Consider the following 20,709-nt stretch of genomic DNA (forward strand, 5'->3'; position numbering starts at 1 on the left):
GCCAATGTGTTTCCATCTCCCATTTTTCATGTCAAAAACCACCTCAAGCGAGTGTGTAAACTTTTTTGCGAATTAAGGGATTTTTATTGGAAATGTGTCGTTTCCATCACTCGTTTCTGATGTGATACTTCAAAATGTGCATTAAAACTGGATGTGTCTCTCTCAAGCTGTTAATATAGTCAGCCTGGACAGAATAGGCCAGATCTGTGGACAGAAAGTTAAGCTGAGGATTTAAAATCCTTTATTAGAGAGGATAGGTTTAAATGTAAACTGTAGTATCTAACAAAATTAACTTACTATAGTCAAGATGATAGTAACTTTCTCCAGGTAGATTGTGTGTTATCAGCTACACAGTGTCTCTACCATATTGTTGAGCTCATGAATATCAAGTCCGCATTTTCCCAAAGAGATTTGATCAAATCAAACATGGACAATGAAAGATGAGCACTAGCCAATGGGATCACTGATTTTCGCATTAGTCCCGCCCACTGCCAAAACAACCAGCTTGCAAAGGCTTCACCTTGGTCTTAAAGGGATAGTTCACCCAAAAATATATATTTTTTTTTAAACAAAAAAGATATTGTGAAGATTGTTGGTAACCAAACAGTTGACGGTAGCCATTGACTTCCATTAGTCTGGGAAAAAAACTGTATGGGAGTCAATGGTTACCAGCAACTGTGCGTTTCCAACATTCTTCAAAATATCTTCTTTTGTGTTCAACAGAATAAAGAAACTCAGAGAGGTTTGGACCAACTTGAGGGTTAATAAATGACAGAATTTTATTTTTGGGGGGGTGAACTATCCATTTAAAGCCTTTTTTTTTTTTTTTTTTTTAAGTTATGTTCACATATCAAACATTGATTTGTCCAAAAAGAACGATTGATTCCCATTGAGTAGCTCATAACATCTCACAGCTGAGAAATCTGGAGGCTAAGAGCAAATCAAAACAGAAACACTCAAGAGTAACTAGGCAAGGACTAGACTAGACAATTAATCTACAGCCAGAGAGAGAATCCAACAGAAACAATACAAGACCGACTAGGCAAGAGAAGAGCTCTAACTATTCAACTACACCCACAGAATGAACATTTAGACAAGAATTCTAACAGACTAGAGAAACAAGACTAGGCTAGATCAACAGGCTGGAGCTGGACCAACTGAGGGAATGATTCACCAAATAACTGAGAACGAGATGAGAATATAAAAGAGAGAAATGATCGCCAGAGAACAAGGACAGGTGGGAATAATTAAGGTCAAGGCGGCTGTGAATCAACTCAACACAAGGAGAGCGGGGATCACGGCCAGCTCAGAGCAAGAAACAAAACACACAGGCAAGAGAGAAAAAAAATGGATGAGGCACACAGACAGACACACAGGGGGCCAATCTAGCCTGGACAACGACAGTCTGTATTTCCACTTCGTTATTAAATAATGCTGCAACACATGAAGATTCAGCGAGTCATGAAGACATGGCTGTGTAGCCTTCTCTGCCATCAAGCAGCTTCATTTTATTTATCAATAACTATGCCTTCATATTAGTAAGACTTTTATTGCAACCACTGAGCTTAGAGAATTCTAGAATTCATAGAATAGAATTTACAGAATAAAATTAATTCATAGAATTCTAAAATTCCATTAGGCGGTGAAGCCCAAGGAAGTGTTTGAGCAACCGTATTGCTATTCCCTACCAACAGACCAAATATCTAAAATCACCCGATTTGAAGCTTATCTGTCGCTCATGATTAGATTTTTTTAGGATATATGATTTTTTTTTTTTTTTTTTTTTAGAATATATGTATGCAAATGAATTACTTCATATTTAATCTGTAATCTTTATGGTCTTTCTGGCCAGGATAAGTGATGTATTGAAATTGTTAATGTGTATATATAAATACACACACACACACACACACACACACACACACACACATAGAAATATATATATATATATACATATATATATATATACATATACATATATATATATATATATAACAAAAACTTTTATTTTGGATGCAATTTATTAGTTTGACAGCACTAGAGCATGGTAATAGTAGCAGAAATTGATTTAAATATGCAATAAATATTACATTACAAGCCTCCGTTACTATATTGCACTATATTGTATTAAACTAAAGCAATAAGCCCCAAGAAGCCGTGGTTTACAGTGAATTTATAACAGCTAAGGGGCGTTGTTAGGCACGACGCGAAGTGGAGCTGTTAGCTGTTATAATTGCTTTTATAAAACGGTTATTCCTTATACTTGGTAAGGTTTCACAAAATAAAACGGAGCAAATAAGTGTAATGATATTAATAAAAACAGTATTCTTCCACCAAACAATGTAGTTTCTCAGAAACCGTTGTGGTTGGAGCCTATGGTTGGAACAAAGTGGTTGCCAAGCAAAACACTAAGTAAACAATGGTCTAGGTTTGTAGTGTAATTTACAACGCTTCGAACGTGGCTCAACCAATCAGAATCAAGGACCAGAACTATCTGTTTTATAATTTGATTATTATATAATCCAACAGCTAACAGCCCTGCTTTGCGTCATGCCTAACAACGCCCCTTAGCTGTTATAAATTCACTGTAAACCGCGGCTTCTTTGGGCTTATTGCTTTAGTTTACCATGCATGATCTTGGAAATAAAGCTTCATGTCTTTAAGTCCATACGCAGTCAGCGTTATTTGATGCATGTTATGATGCATGTATTTTATTCCCTGATCTATTTCAGACTCTTTAAGACCATGCAAATTCTGTGAAGTTTTAATAGAATAACAGATTTGATAGGAGTTAAGTGTTATGTTTTTGAATAAATTAATTTAATCATTAACTGCTTCAAAATGCATGCAGTTAATAAAATCATCGTTGAAACATTTGCAGTTAGCCTATGGTATGAATAAAAACTATATTACAGGACAACATAATTAGACAAACACTGTAAACAACTGTACAAGGTAAATATGCACATACATCTTTATTCGGATTTCAGATTGCACACTTTTACATTTGTAATATATGTTGATGTCTCGTCCATCAGCTGTTCTGATGTTCGCTACTGTGATTAATATGAATGTAACATTTTAATAAGCAGGTCAAATTCCAGACTTTAAACAAATAAGCATTTACATGCTAAGGACATTTGTAAGAATGTACAGGGAGACTTCAGATATGAAAACAGTGATGTTTTCTCAATTAAATCATATGATTTCCTGTTAATTCAATAGAATGCGTGGGAATACTTGGGAATAACAATATGGTGGTGATAAATGAGCAATATATGAGCAATCCTATGAATCCCTATGAACATCATGTAGCATAATTAATACTCATGAGCCTTGAGTGAGACTTATTACAGCTAAAAGACTCCAGTCATAAATGTGAAGTGTAATGTTCTATTTATAGAAGTTATGCTGTTAATACTTTAATAACATTAAGAAACATTATGTAATGCTTAACAGATCATTAGCAACATGCAGCTATCATTTTATTTATCAGATTAATCATTTCATAAACTATGTAATTATTGTTGTGGTGTTATGAATGTATTATGATGCATGATATCCCAGGATAACAGAATCAGTCACAAACTTGATTATTTGTGGTGCCTTAGACAACTGCTAGCTGAATTTCACACACCAGTGTTAAATTTCTCTCATCCTTGGAAACGTTAGCTAATGAGTTCACTGATTCAATCATGTGTGCATGTGCACAGAGCTTTCTATGTACATACAGTGTCCTAATATTCATAGTGAGATGCCTTAGATAACAGCTCAATGGCGAGGGTCAGTGACAGTTTGAATAGTTGACGACAGTCTTTATGGGATTAGATTAGCAAAGGCAGATGCTCATGAAATAAGCATGTCTGTGCCCTTTGAAGACATCCAGATTTCAAGACTGTTTTTTCTATAGATTAACTCGCAGATTAAATCACAAATCATGATCCAGTGAAAATGCCTTTTAGACACAGGCCTAATGTAGATTTTGAGCTTTTCCTAGAAATTACTGGCATTTATCTGTAATTCATTTCTGTGCATAACTCATAAATTGGTGTTGCATAAATTGGTGACTTATTAATTAAAAATAAGTCTAATATATCACTTTTAAATGGCATCACAGTGCTCACAGCTGCTTAGTTCTGTGAACTTGTATTAGAGCAAATCAGCCATGCAGCAAAGTTCTTTGTTATAGCAACAACCCAGAATTGTCTCAAAATAAACTCGAACGTACCTGGCTACCTGCTTAAACCTGCTTTTTGGGTCATTTTTGAAAACAAACATCTCTAATGATGATAAAAATGAAAACACCTCAAATCTAAAAATGAAACATTTACAATTCAGTGCAATCATTTATGACTTATAATTGCATGTTGCTTTTGTAATTAAAGGGATAGTTCACCCAAAAATGAAAAATTTCAGGCCCTCCAAAATATAGGCCATTTTTATTTTTATTTTTTCTCTTCAGTAGAGTAAAGAAGATTTTTAGCTGAAACCGTGGTCCTCTTTTATACCATCACTTTGAGAGAGAAAAAAAGCATATCAGGCAACACAAAGTTGACGATAGATATATTGAGGTCTTATGAAGCGAAATAATCAGTTTGTGCAAGAAACTGAACATTATTTACAGCATCATTACCTGTAACCCAGAGACTCAGGCAAACAGGGAAGTTCTGATTTTTTTCTGCGAACTGGTTCTTTCGGACAGTTCGTTATAGTGAACTGGTTCCAATAACCGATTCGCCAGTTTGTTTACATAATCACACAGTGATGTAACGAATACCAATTATATTGTTAAAGCACCCAATAATGACGAGAAACATGGAGGTGTTGCATGTCTAAAGCATATAAAGTGAATAAACTAGTCTTCATCAGCTCACCTTTTTACATAAACAGTGAGAAACCATAAAATCACCCCCATAATTTCACCCCTTCGCATATCAGCGGCTCATCAGTCTTCGGTCCGAGTCAAACTGTTTGCTCTGAATCAGTTGATTCATTTGGCTCATTTGGAGTCGGGTGACCGTCAGGCATCTGAAAGTGAGTTTTGATTGAGTAACCTGTAGATCTGTGCTGCTCGAGCTGCAAACTGTATCAGACGGCTCAGTTTGATTCAGTGAACTGATTCAACTAGTTCACCAAAAAGAACCAGTTCAAAAGAATTTGTTTATATCTTTTTCTTTTTCATTCTTTGTTTCTTTCTTGTTTGTTCTCAAATCTTTAGCTCTGTTGTAGTCAGAGAAGATGTGCCGTCAGTGTTTTGTATGCTGACTGGAGTAAAGTTCAATGGTTGTGCTGAGATTGTGTTCTTCAGAGCTGCATCAACAGCTGTTTATCTGTGACCTTTGACCCAGACCACCACATCTAACAGCACCTGCACTTCACTAGCAGACCCAGGTGTGACACTGTGGTTTTTCTCCTTTTCTCTCTTCAGACACAGACACACTAAAACATTATAAATCTGCTAACAGATGCCAACAGCTTCACTTATCAGTCCATGCATTCACTGGGAATCAGACTCATGTCCACGGCATTACTAGTGCCATTCTCTACTGTTTGACACTGATGGGGGGGAAAAAAAAAAATCAGTAACCCTCATGTCATTCCATGACACAGAAAGCCAGCAGTCCTGGCATGGAATGCATTTGAATATGTGACATATTGGCAGGAAGCCATGAGTGACTCATGTGACAGGGGAAGGTCATAATGTCAGCCTCAGGCTCAAACAGACAAACAACCCTGATCCCTCACGGCACCCTCTGCTGGTGGACAGAAAACCAGTCGTTAGGATTCTCCGCCACAGACTCCATCAAGTTCAATAACAGACGACACTTTATACATCATCATGGTTCGGATTAGGGTTATGTGTAGTCATTAGCTTTATCAAAACAATATAAATCTATTGTATGTCCTCATTTAGCTAGTTAAGAGTGTGTGTGGAGCTGCTGAGCTGTGGGAACGTGCATGGGGGATTTGGATCAGATGGGTTAAGAAGCTTAAGGTTCTCGCTCTCTCTCTCTGGCTTTGTTCCAAAACCTAGTATGTGGCCTTCATAGGCAGCATTTTAAGAGAGGATAGACGTGAAGGTTTTCCAAAAGCGAGAGAAAAGAGGTTCAGTTTCAGTTGAGACAATGACTTACAGTACTTGTCAAACGTTTGCAAAAAAATGATTTTTAAATGTTTTTATTGAAGCCTTGCTGAAGGTGAGCTCACCAAGGCTGCATTTACTTGATCAAAACTACAGTGAAATTGTGAACAGTGTTGGGTGTGATGCATTACGAGTAACACTAGTTACGTAATCAGATTACTTTTTTCAAGTAACTTCAGTTCCTTTGTTTTCTCATGTTTTGACTGACAGCTCTCCTGTACCTGTGTTGAGAGAGAGTGCAGTGGCATTGTGTGCACTGTGTAAACATGATGATATTGTAGTTCTGAACTAGATTAATTCATCTCACTTGCACATAAACAGATTCAGTATTACTCAAAATGAATAAAAACAGTCAAATGCAAACTTGGATATGACACGAACCTGCAATATTTAAATGGATTAAATAACACAAATATCCTTTTATTAACCAATGCCTTTGCTGCTGACCTTTTGTTGATCCAATTCAACCATACTAATAAGCAAAAATTACTTTAGATGAACTAACAATTGTGCTTTATTGTAATTTTTTTTTATTGCTGAAGAGGGTTGAACTTTCTTCTCCTACGTTCTACTGTACAAACGTGAATTTACTTTTCCTTCAGCCTGAGGCTTATTCATTTCACTTTTGGTGTGAAAGGGCTTTTACGTTGCCAAAAATAGAACGTTTTATTTAAAAACAAACAAGCAAGCCCTGCACAGATTTGAAAAGTAATGCAAAAGTAACATAACGCATTACTTTCCATTAAAAAGTAACTAAGGCTCCGTTTACACTAGTGCGTTTTCGTTTTAAAACGCAAAGCGTTTACACTACTTTGCCGTTTTCTACCCTTGAAAACGGAGACTTTTGAAAATGCTGTAGACCCCGTTTTAGTTTGAAAACTCTGGGGTTGCGTTTCAGTATAAACGGACCAAAACTGAGACTTTAGAAAACGATGGCGTGGCTGCCCACATTCTCTCTGCGTATCCTTGACGGCAGTGTAAACAATAACATCATGCTCATTGTTGTACCCATAGATGTGTATAGATGGATAGATAAGATTCCCCATTCGACTGCTCCAAGCACGCAGACACGCACGCCATCTAAATAATAGGGAATCTACGTATACAGCTCTATGGTTGTACCTACATGAATGGTCATGTGACATGCGTTTTTGGTTGTGTAGTGTAAACGGAGATCGTTTTCATTCTGAAACGCTGTTTTAAAACAAAAACACTAGTGCAAATGGGGCCTAAGTAGTAGTTACAGAGCCAACTCTCGCGAGACAAATAAGCAACCGTAGCTTCAAAAACAAGCCCAATATTTTTTGGATGATTTATTATCATCATCTTTTATTATCAATTATTTATTACCAATACATGAGCCTGCAACATATTAAACTGAAACCACTCTTTTATCTGAAAAGCAAAAACAGAAGCTATTTTACAAAAATCAGCAAACTGCAACAAAAGTGGGAACAAAACTCGTCTCCAATCACCTGTGAGCAGAATAGGGTTGGAGAGATGCTTCAAAGGGGATCTGTATTCAAACCAAATGTATTTACTCTTAGTATTAGTATAGGACTACTTGTTTTTATTACAGCCCTTGATAATTAATACATTACAAAAACATTGTAAAAATTAGGCTGAAAGAAAGTCATCCCACTCCTCTGTCTACTTCTATCATTGCTTGGATTACAGCGTCACGCGCCGTCTTCTTGAATGTGATTTTTCTCCAGTGAGGAGGCGGTACATTTGGCAAATTACGCACTGGTTGGCTATTAACTGCAGCAGACAGAGTGTCAATCAATGCACTGGAGAATACAGCGAACATATGTAAATAAACAAAGTTGCTTGTCAGATTTCCCTAACAAGCAACCATAATTGTTTAAATAAGCCCAAAAAACCACAACCTGCCACCAGGGATTTTTTTCACGCAACTTTACAAAAAACAACGCCCAAAGTCGCGTATAATACGCGGACTTGGCAACTGTGGGAGTAACGCAATATTGTGATGCATTAGCCTACTTTTAAAAGTAACTTTCCCCAACACTGATTGTGAAATATTATTACAATTTGAAATAACTATATTTTTTAATGATTTTGCAAATTTGTAGCTCTTTCTGTCAGTTTATTTGCCTCTGCCCACTTATTCAGTGATTTCATATTTCATATGGTTGCAGTGAGTGCATTACTGATTATTTCTGATGTTTTATTAAGCTTTATTGGTTAGTCATTTATTATTTTAGCAGACACTTTTATCCAAAACAACTTGGCAGTGAGAAGTATTACTTTTCCCCCACCGGTGAAAATCACTCATGGCATACACATTTACTCATTGCCATTTACACATTTGCTAGAGTGATGTTTCATCATTCAAACACAATTTGTGGCCACACTTTAACATGCTTCTAAATTGACTCGATGATTGATGCACAAACCTGCCATTTATCCTGTCACATAAACATGCTATGTGGCTATAATTGTGTTTAGAAGCAATTATTAATTTATTTCATAGTTTGTATTTTTTGTTTGTGTATCATTTAGAGATTACATTAAGCCATAAACTTTAGAGTCAGTTATTTTCACAAAATGTTGTTGAAGTCCTTCACTGGGAATAAAAATTATGACAATTGCAGTTTTTTTTTTTCTTTTCAATTTTATCACTGAAAGTGGTACTTGAGGCTCACTCAGTGAAACCATTAACTCATCTACCAAATCCTCTTACCAAATCTGCAAAACCACAAGCGCATTATCTGCTTTACACTTGCTCTGCACAAGCAAAACAAACTATTTGCAAAAAACTAACAGCCGACAAACTATTCAGAAAGAACAGCTCTTGTATTTTTCTGAAATCACAATCTGTTCACTTAGAGCTGTAAATAGGCTTCAGGATGCAATCAAATTCAACTTTATTTCTAGAAAAACCAATTTTTTACTTCCTTACAGTATAAAGGCTGTTTGTTTACAGTATCTTATATTGTCTTTATTTTCACCTGCATGACCCTAACAGGGCTCCGTACATTCATATCCTTCAGTTTTCTCTAGTGTGTAACCCAAGAAAGCAGTTTGATGAACGCATATTATTATCAAAATGACAACAAAAGATTGAAATGTTTTTTTCAGGATGTCATATTTTAATTTCTTCCACTTTAATTTGAACTTTCATGGGCTTGTTATCGATAATAGTTGCTTGTTGGGAATATTATGGATACTTAATGTACTAAAATAATTTAAACTTAAAATGTAATTAAAATAAAACAAAAACAGTTCAAAATAATAATTATTGTAATAATTATACTAGCACTGCTGTGGACAAAGGTGTTCTGTGAAGTTGTCTTTTCCACAAATCTATTAAAATTATTCAGATTTCAGATATTTGAAGCAAGTTAATCTAAAATGCTTTTTTGTGACATTCATTGCAACACAGTTTTTCATGTTTCTATGATTCAAGCTCATACTACGTCTAAAATAATTAATGCTTACACTGTTGTTATATGATTTCAATCTTGAAAACATAACTTTTTTTTCTTTTGTGAAATGATTGATTAGAAAAAAATGTGAGTTTTCTTTTTTTTTTTTTGTTTTTTTTTTTACAGATAGGGTTCTGAGTTGGCATGTGTTAGTAATGCTGCTCTTCATCATGTAGCTGAGAAACAGAGTGCTTTCCCTGTCAGCTTCACAACTGAGCTCCGTCTTTGAGCACAGAGCATGATTCAGTTCCTGTGGGAAGTGCTGCTCATTGATATTCTGGGCTTTTCTGAAGGATTGTGCAGTCACTGTGTTCACGCCGGAGTGTTTTTCTGAGTCCTGTCACCTTGGAAAGCTCAAACCCAAAGCGCTCACCCATGTCAGATCCTGCTGTCTGTTCTGTGGTTTTGCCATCATTTGATATTGCAGTACTGGTCTGTCATTGAAGACCACCCATGCTGTCTGCCATGCGCTTCTGCGTTATGAATACTAATGAGTCGCTGAATTAATTGTAGACAGATGACAGGCCAGATGACATGCATGCATTACATAGTTGTTTTAAGGTCCCTTAAGTGAAGGAACATCTCTGAAACCGTGTCTGTAGAACATTATGAGCAGTTTTGGGTCTTTTACAGAAAAAGACTGTAAATGAATATAGCATTGTTTCCATCCATGTGTTTTAGGATAATGCATACAAATGCTGAATGTTAACACATTTAAATAATAATTTCCTTGATGTGCAGATCCTCAACAGATCATTTGATTGGATGATTTATCATGTAGAAAAGTATGTAGGTATTAGCGGCAACTTTCATTTTTTATTGTTAATACTTTGCACCAGTTTCCAATGAAGTGACAGTTTTGTTCTCTTGAACACATGGGATGGAAACTGTTTTATTTGCAAATGTTTTGCGCAATGTTCTACACGACTTAAATGTGCAACTTTGGAAGGAAACGGCTAATATGGCTCAAACTTTCTTTAAAAGCTTGAATATGTCATGTTATGGTGAAATATGGCATTTGCAATGTGTCTTGAAGGCAAAAGTGATCAATTCTGTCATCATTTACTTATTCCAAACCTTTGTTTGTTCTGTTGAACACAAAAGAAGATATTTTGAAGAATGTTGGTAACAGTAGCTGGTACCATTGACTTTCAATGCATTTTATTTTTCCCCATACTACGCAAGTCAATGGCTAGCATCAACTGTCTTCAACAGGAGAAAGAAACTCATACAGGTTTGGAACAAGTAAATGATGACTGTTTTGGGTGAACTATCCTTTTTAGTCATAAAATATGCACACACACAATTTAAATCTTATAACATGGCAAGTTGCTGCATTGCTTTGCAATCGCAAAAAGCGAGTGCTTTTAAGTAATGAACTATACTATTTGGAAACGAATTATGGTGATAGTTGATGATGATAATAATGATAACAATAGCATTTAATACATTGGCATCTTTTATTAAATCACTAGTACATTTTTAGATTTGACAAAAGCTCAGTTTAAATTCCCAACACCCCTTCTCTTTAGAAAAATCACTCTAATTGTTGCAGTTATTAAGGTCTCTGTTTGAACTGGCTCTAATGTTGGATGTGTTTTCTTGTCTGCAGGGATAGAGCTGTGTCTGCCAGGATGGCGTTTCTCCATGACCATGGTGGCAAACTTTGTGGCGTTGGCGGGGCAGTTGCTCATGCCGGGACTGGCAGTCCTCTGTCGCGATTGGCAGATTCTGCAAGCAGTCGTAATTTGCCCTCTCTTTCTCATGCTGTCCTATATCTGGTAAGCAACTGTGCCGTGGATGTTCAAAAATATCTTTGTGTTTGGCTGTTCTCAAAACCAAAATTTGACCTGTTGATGCTGACAGTGAGTTTACATTGATTCTGAAATTGCAAGTGCATTCAAGACATCAGCTGCTGAAAAAAGACACTGCACTACTGTTTCTGCATTTTATTAAGCGGCAGAATCATTTCCAACTGCACGGATAATGCAGAACCACATTAACACATCAGAAGGATTATATAACACAAGGTTTTTAAAGTAGTCTGGAGTAACGACTGCTGAAAATGGGCTTTGCATTACAGATAAACGGAAAATTTTAAATGTACAAAACTAGAATACTTCAAACAATAATAATCATAAATGTACTTGCATTATTTCACTCCAAAGCAAAAGTTTTTGCTACTGGGGCCATTGTAAAAATGTACTTTTTACTATCAAGCATGATTAATATATTCTGTGAACAAAATTGTCTAAAATCAGGTTATCATAATAATGCAATTCAACTGGTGACTTACTTTGTGTAAAATAAAACAGCTTTATAAAACCTCTAATATGGCACATCATCTCATGTCAGTATGCAAATTATCTTTTATATTACTAACAAGTGGTAGATGGAATAAGATCAGTGCTTTGACAATATGCTATATGAAATAATTGTAGTATAAGAAGGTTTTTTAGTACTTTAAAATCTAAACACGATCAAGTTGTTTTTACTAGGCGGCGTTTAGGTCATTCTTACATTATGGTTATTTATGGAACGGTGAAGAACCACCATCATACCTTTCCTGTCAAACTACAGTTTATATATTTATTTAATTAAAAAAAAAAAATGTAAGTATCCCCTGAATGTATTTTAGAATTGTTGTCTTGTTCTAATCTTTGTTAATTGTGCAACTTGTTTCACTTTGTTTGTGCCGTGAAGATAGCCTTGCTGTTGACATGGCATTAAAAAATAAACGAACAATGTCAGTGTACATGATTTAAATGTACAGTATGCTATATTTAACATTTGTATATAACAAATTTCTTATGTTTAACATATTTTAATTTACATAAATATTTTAACAAAATAAATTAAGAGATTGTGATAGTGGAAAGATTTTGTCTTCATATGAAGCGTGAAACATTACTGCAAATCAACAAATGTTCACTTTATTCTTTAAACTTTATTCTAATCAATTGTGTAAGTTGCTTTGTTTCATTGTTTTAATTCTTTATTTAGCAGCTAACGTTCAGTGATAATGCTCTGTTTTTCTGCTAAGTGTTTAGCCCAGAACAGATTAGATTAGTCTCTGTAGTCTGATATGATGTTATCATAATATAGTAAAGTATATCTGTTTTCATTCATCAGGATTTTTCCGGAGTCTCTGCGCTGGCTGCTAGCGACGAAACAGTACAATCGCTCTAAATGGATCATGGAGCGCGTCGCCAAGAAGAACAACATCAACCTAGAGGAGGACGCAGAGGAGCTCATGACAGGTATACAAGCAAAGAGAAAACAAACACTGGACTTTTATAAGCTTTATAATGTGAAAAATATGATTAGGTTTAGAACAGATTACAGCTTTAATATAGTAAGTTTTAGGTAAGATATACATTTGAAAAATGCATGCTGAAAAATATCTGAAAAAAGTCTGAACAATTGCAAAATGACTAAAAACATAATTTACCAGTCGGAGAAAACCATCACAGCCAACCTCCCATTAAAAAAATCAATCTGTGTAGAATTCTTTCTAGATTTAGATACTGCAATGCAAACTAGTTTTTGACATCCTCTGACACAAACTGTTGGCGCTTCAGATTCTAAGTGCGGCGTCATTCAGCTCATGTTTTAACTTACGAAATAATTCTGAAATGTTTTAGGACTTTCAAAGAAAGGTTGACAGACTATTCTATGTCTTATTTTCCCAAACTGGGACAGTGAGTGGATGGTCTTGTTTGCATTAAATAGCTATTTCTACACATGACTGCATTGCTTCTCTTACCGGAGAAAAATAAATTGCTCAATTGCCCGTGTGGTTAATCCGCACAAATTAGTGTAAACTTCAACATTCTCAGCGAAATGCGTCGGCTGTGCAACTGTTCACATGTAGGCCTGTTCTCTGTCTTTCATAATGCATTATTTATATTCTTCCTCATGTTGTTCAACGCTGGTATGACTTTCTTCTGTGGAACACTAAACCGGTTTAGCTAACCAGATGTCTATACCGTATCCTCCATTTACAAGACCTGTCACCGTCAGACGGAGGCGTGCACAATCTAAAGTCAACAGTTAGTTGTGTTCGTGACTCTTACTGCTGGCAGTGCAAACATTTCAGGAGAAAAGTGCCCTACAAAGGCAAAACCTAGTAACTACACCTTGATTGCATTAATTGTCCAAAATTCAACATTTCAAAAGAGTTTTTGACTTAATTCAGTGACAACCAATAGGAGCTGAAGGCAGCATTAAATCAAAATTGACCCTATTTGTTTTCTTAATGCATGTTAATGGGCTTATTTTTTTGCAGTTAAATCCATGCATATGACCTCATTATCTTTGATCAAAATGTAATTCCTGTAATGTAACTTCAATTAATATACAAAACTCTTTCTCCTCAAGAATGTGGAATTTGAATGTGAAGAAAACAGACTTCTTGTCAAAATGATTGAAGGCAGTGTCATCCCATTTGTTATTCCATAAACCTATTTTTCTTTTTTTAAATGTTTGATTAAGCTGTTTGTTTTCTGCATTGATTTCAGAGCTGAACCAAGCCCTGCCAAAGCAACCCAGGAAGACATGCATTGTGAAGATGGTTGGCACAAGGAACCTGTGGAAGAATATAGTAGTGCTCTGCGTCAACTCGTAAATATCTTTATGCATCTGTGTGACTGTGAAATAGGATGCTTATTAATTATTAAAAACATTCTGCTGAAAGGGGTAGTTCACCCAAAAATGACAATTCTGCCATTCCCTGACCTCATTTCTGAATCCAAAAAGGTCATAAAGGCGTCATAAAATTAATGATTCCTTATAAACTGAGCTATTGAATTAAAGTCTTGTGAAGAGATTCGCTTTATTTGATAAACAGCTGACCCTTTAGGATCTTGTAAGTTTTAGTTACGTGGACTTTCAGTGGAGGGACAGAAACCTCTCAGGTTTCATTAATTCTTTATTTTTGTTTTAAACATTTTTTGGGGTTTGGAAAGGCACGAGGGTGAGTGAATGATGGCCGAATTTTCATTTTAGGGTGAACTGTTCCTTTAACTCTGGCATCCAAAAACCTCTTTTTGTCTTTGTCTTTCAGACTGACAGGTTACGGGATACACCACTGCTTTGCACGCAGTCTGACGGAAGACCAGCCGACCTCCGTGTTCTCTAATTTCTATGCCAAATACTACACCATGGGGGGCACTGCTGTGGCATCATGCGTGGCGCTCTGCCCTGCCGTGGGCATGATGGGGCGGCGCGGGGGACTCCTCGTGTTTATGATCATCACAGCCCTGGCCTCTCTCCTTCAGCTCGGCCTGCTAAACCGTGAGAGAACACACAACTCACAAACACACAGGACGACCCTCTGTGGGGGCTTAAACCCAATCAAACAGAATCACTGTCACACCGTTTTAGTGTTTAAGTCCTTTAACACATCTGAGTTTCTGCCGGAGATGCCGGCTCATGTGGCCATGTAAACATACTGTACATGCTTCATTCTTATGTTTTTAAAGAGTGTGCATATGCATGGAAAAGACAATGGAGAGATTTGGAGAAATTGTATGCAGAATGTGTCAAATGTATGAAATGTTCAATTTTTGGACAGTTTATTAAATCTTTAAGTACACACAAAAAAATCATATTTGACACATCAGACTTTTATGGCTCATACAGTATAGTATGATATAGGAGAATATGGAGGAGGAAAAACAACATATACATTTTATTCAGAGGCCCAAACTCAGCAAAAATGTGCAATTTGGTCCAGATGCTGATATTTTTATGACCAAAAAGTAAGATGGAATTCTGATGCTTTAACTGTAAATCAGTGCCATCTTTATATTAGAATAACAGACTACTTGCATAAAACGATCAGTAAAATAAATATCACAATAGTCGTCACTCTGTATCCACAATAATGGCTTAGTAAGATGATATTTAAATGCTTAGTTTGATCAAAACATATAATGCAATGCAACACAGTGATGATTGAGAGATGAACAAAGAAATGTTTCTTAAAAGCCTGATTGATCATTACTGACGATTCATATTTTAACATGATTTTCTAAAAATGATGTATCCATAACTTTCCAAACCTGTTGCTTCAGTCCAGTAAGTGTTCATCTTGAAATATCACTAACAATATTATTAAATCTTACGTTTACTTTATAAAAGTCAGTAGAGATTTCACAGCAAAAAGACACGAAGCTGAAGGTGGACGTTTTACTTGTTAAAAAAGTGTAAACTCTCAATCAAACAACAGAAGGCATGACGCAGATTGTGTACAACAGGTTTTCCAGCAAAGTTTTTATGTGGCTCAACGTTCATGTTTTTTTTGTTTTGTTTTTTTTTGCATGTTTTGGTCACCTCAATCCTTACAACACTTGATTAGATTGCATGCCAAGACAGGAATATAGGGTAATTACTTTGAATGTTAATGGTTTACTAAATCCAATTAAAAGAAGTAAACTTCTTGCTAAAATGAAAAGAGAAAATCAACACAGAATCCTTTGGCAGGAGATTCATCTTTCTGACACAGAACATGGAAAATTAGGGAAAATGGAATTTAGAGATTTTTTTTCTTAATATAATAATGGTCGTAAACGGGGAGTAGTAACATTAATTTCAAACAAAGTAAGTTTTCTGAAATTACTGATAGAGAAGGGTGATATAGCCTTGTAAAAGGGACTATTGACCACAAAACGAAATCATATTAGTCAATGTATACATGCAGACCACCTGGAGAAGACAAAGTATTTCTTTAAAAAAAATATTTACTATCATAGCCAAGGAGGCTTCTGGTACATTGATCTGTGGGGAGACTGGACAACTCTTCCATCAAGCAAATTAGTCGGGAAGCTAGACAAATGAGAAATATGATGAAAGAATTAGGCTCAATAGATGTGTGGAGAGATCTATATCCCTCCAAAAAAGAATATACTTCCTTTCCTCTGCTTGTATGTCTCACTCTAGAATTGATTATTTTTTTATGTTTGGTTCAGAACGACATGGAGTGAAGGACTGTGAAATAGGAGCAAGGGACATTTCAGACCGTGCCTTACAGTGTTCCTGGACAGTAAACCGAAAAAGACATTCTGGCGACTCAATGTTAATCATTTAAATGATTTAGCATGTAAAGAATATGTTAAAAAATAACTCTCTGAGTACTTAATACATAATGATAATGGAGAGGTGTCAGCCTGTACCCTGTGGGATGCAGCTAAGGCTGTTATGCGAGGTAAACTCATAATGTGGGCATCACATAAACAGAAATATTTAAAGAATCTGAACATACAACTTAAAGAGTTAGAGACTAAATATGGTAGGAAAAATCATACAACTATTTTGAAAAGGGTAAAAGAAGTTAAATCGGAGCGTAATAAAATATGTGATGAACAAATACAATTAAAACTGAAATTTATAAAGCAGAGATTTTATGAAAACGGTCCAAAAGCAAAAAAAAAAAAGCTTATGGCTTGGAGAATAAGGAAACAGCAGGCGGAGAGGAGTATATTTAAAATTAGAGATCCCAGAACTAAAAAGATGTGTCATAAATTGGAAGAAATACAACAGGTTTTTGATAAGGAATATATATATATATATATATATATACTCGGAGAAATTATATTCACCCTGCAAGCATACAAGAATTTTTACCCGCATTGGATTTACCATCAATTGGATCAATGCAAAACAAAATATTAACGGGGATGTCGACAAGGGTGCCCGTTAAGCCCTACCCTATTTGCGTTATTTATTGAACCGTTGGCACAGCTAATCAGAGACGATACAGAAATAAGAGGAGTTGTAGATAAGGATATAGAACACAAGATTTGTTATACGCTGATGATGTGTTATTGTTTCACCCAAAGTGATGTATTCTCTTGTAAAATCTGGATTATACTCAGGATATAAACTAAATATGCACTCTCTTGTGTAATTATAATCCAAGTAATAAAATACCTAATGAATACACTTTTAAATGGAATACATCCTCCATTGAATATCTTGGAGTTCAAATTCCTGCAGACCTATCAACTATCTATGAAATGAAATTGTCCCATTACAGAAATGATAAAAATGGGCTTGAACAGATGGCTTCTCCTACCTTTAGACCTACATAACCGAGTACAGATAATAAAGATAAATATATTGCCACGATTACTTTCTTTTTCAAGCTTTACCAATAGAAATACCAAAAAGGCAATTTGATGAATGGATAAAAACGAATATCCCGTTTCATCTGGAAAAGTGTGCGACCTGGAGTGCGATTTAACACTCTACAACTTCCTAAAGATCAGGGTGGGAGAGGTCTGCTATCGTTAGACGATTACTGTAAGGCAGCACAGCTAAGACGCTTAGTTTGCTGGTGTAACGATGAATATTGTACAAAGTGGAAAGATTTTAAACAGTCACAACTTGAATTACCCCTTCAGGTATTACTAGGAGATACATAAATTGAACTGTTTGACAAAGATTCCATTGGAAATTTTGTATGAAGAATTAAGGAATTCTAAAACTGAAAGACAAGGAAGGATACTGAGATGGGTGGAACATGACTTGCAGTTTAAACCAGCAAGACTGGATCTGAGATTTAATCAATGGAGCTTACAAGGTATAACATCCTTCTGCCATCTCTACCGAGAGTGGACTAGAGAGTTTCCAACAACTTTCTCATAAATATAACTTAGCAAGATAAACAAGACTTTTCCCGTTAACTTCAAGTTAGATGCTATTTTAATAAAAATATAAGAGATCAAGAAGATACGGGATCAACAATAGTACAGATATGTGTAGATACTTATAAAAAGAAGGCGAATAAGAAACTTGTATCAAGAATTTATTCCTGTTTAATGTCAACAAAAAAACACTCAACAATGTATGTGAAACAAAAATGGGGAAAGGAAGCCACTATAACTATAACAGAAGAAGAATGGCTAAACACAGATGACCACAACTAATTCAGATTCATGGAGGGAATTTACTTGGAAGAATATAATAAGGTTTTTCATAACTCCAAGAATAAAAAAAATTCCAAACTGGAAATCAAAACGCTGGTGAATGCTGGAGGAAATGTGGAAATGTAATGGCTGACCATTTTCACATCTTTTGGGACTGTAATATTATTCGTGCTTACTGGCAGGATCTGAATAGAGAGATAAATGCTATAATGGGATTGAATCTTGAGTGTAACTTTAAAACAATGTACTTGGGAATTTCTTCTTCAAAAATAACAAAGGATATATACCTCTTTAATATATTATTAGCAACCAGTAAGAAGGCCATTACAAGGAAATGGCTCAAAGAAGATCCCACATCTGTATGTGAATGGCAGGAAATTGTAAATGACCCCCCCCCCCCACCCCCCAATGTGATTTTGGACACAAAACTTTAATAGGGTTACTGCTGTCCTATGAATTTTTGCTCCAGAATTGCTTCCCTTAAAATTGCTCTCCAGTATTAAAATGCTGTTAAACCTGTTGTACCTCATCAGACTTATGGTTTAGAAATGACAGAAGAGCATATTAATGAAAGGGCTTAATTGGATTTCATCCCTGATCATTTGAAGCATACTGAGATTTGTATTCATGTTTATAAGCACACATGCATATATTTCTTTACTAGCCTTTAGCTGCAAACTACTTTAATGTCTCATTTGCTGTTTGTTTTTTTCCCCCTCTATGTGATGCGTCCATGATGAATGAAGTGTTGGGGAAGTACAGTGTTCAACTGAATATTGGTAAAGTATAAACACTATGCTATTTATGCAGTTTTCTCTTTATTGATGTGTAATAATAAGTGTAAAACACGGTTGTGCTCTCAAAACCTTGCTCTTTGTGTGTATTTGTTTTTTTTTTTTTTGGTTATGCATGAACTCAACCAATGCAATGAGTTTGGGTATAGACTATGTACTTTGACCAATGGCAGACTGGGCTGTTTGAGAAACCAGTTGTTATTTTTGCACAAGGCTGCTGGTTCAGAATTTACACACTAAACTGAAAAAAAAAAAAGTGACACTTTGGACCAGATGTACTGAAGCTTTTAGTAACGGCAATCAACAGTTTTTCAAATAATATTTTTGCATTTATTCACAAAAAAAGAAAGAAAATGAATCAGTACCAAGTAGTTATTCGTTCACAGTTAGTAGTCTGCAAAATACTACGCGATTAGTACTAACCCTAATTTCAAGTGATGGCAATGAAGTGACAAACAATAAAGGAAGAAGCTATTTGCACGCAAGGACGCCTCATCCAATTATATTAATATCAATTATTTGGCCATGAAACACTTTATTCCTACTCTTAAATACTTTTAGGCACTTCTGATATAATTGCATTTTTATATAAATTACAGTCTAGACTCTAGAAGATGCTTTTTCTGTGTTGTACATATCTTCTGTAAGCTATTTTTAGTTTTAGTTTTTTGGTTGGCAAAAGATGCCTATGATCCTTTGGTCTTAACGTTTAATTTTAAGAGGATTCTTTTGTTTCAGTAGGCCAGCTGTGGTCTGTCTCTCTGCTCTTGCGGTGATTGTCTTTTCCTTAGACTCCAGGGACTGTTATGTTCTCTTGTCTTTACACAGACAGGGATCTACAGTATTAAGAAATGTGATTTATTTTTTTTTTTTGTATTTCCATATTTTCTGCCTTGAATTATGACCCACATTAATTGTTTAAAACCAAGGGGGAAATTATGCATTTTCATATACATTTGTAATAATTTGTTTAACGCATGGATGGTGTCGTATCCAACAGCATTGCACAAGCTAGCGGTGCCATCTAGTGACTGTGTGCTGAACAACCTTAGCGTCTCAGCCAGCGTCCACTCCGCATGCGTGTGAAATAAAAATCTGTGTTTGCGAGTATATGAAAAGGTGATACTCACAGCGATAATTGGCCGTATTTTTCAGAGCGAATTGCGGCACTGTGTTCATTTACACACGAGCAGTTCATAATGCACTGCTCCCAGTGTCCTGGAGTAGATCACATCAGTTTGCTTCAGCTTCACACAAACTCTGTAATTTGTGCAACTGTTGTGAGTTTTGATCACGTATGACATGGACTATCATCCCAAACTTGAGAATAGTTCATAAATCTGTTGTCAACAAAAGAAAAGCTATAAGATCTCAATATAAACTATAGAACCTCT

The 20,709-nt window shown here is 35.6% G+C and overlaps 1 protein-coding gene across 1 annotated transcript in view; it reads left to right on the top strand.

The window, feature by feature from the left end:
* slc22a23 (solute carrier family 22 member 23) overlaps window positions 1–20,709 on the top strand; it is a 52,110-nt gene that overhangs the window by 25,208 nt on the left and 6,193 nt on the right. Inside the window, exons 4-8 of the mRNA XM_058753812.1 lie at window positions 11,204–11,372; window positions 12,724–12,851; window positions 14,112–14,214; window positions 14,657–14,886; window positions 19,268–19,300. Of these exons, the coding sequence (XP_058609795.1) occupies window positions 11,204–11,372; window positions 12,724–12,851; window positions 14,112–14,214; window positions 14,657–14,886; window positions 19,268–19,300 (663 nt within the window). The remainder of the gene's footprint in view (window positions 1–11,203; window positions 11,373–12,723; window positions 12,852–14,111; window positions 14,215–14,656; window positions 14,887–19,267; window positions 19,301–20,709) is intronic.

The sequence above is a fragment of the Onychostoma macrolepis genome, chromosome 02, assembly GCF_012432095.1.
Source record: "Onychostoma macrolepis isolate SWU-2019 chromosome 02, ASM1243209v1, whole genome shotgun sequence".
NCBI classification, from domain to species: Eukaryota; Metazoa; Chordata; class Actinopteri; order Cypriniformes; family Cyprinidae; genus Onychostoma; species Onychostoma macrolepis.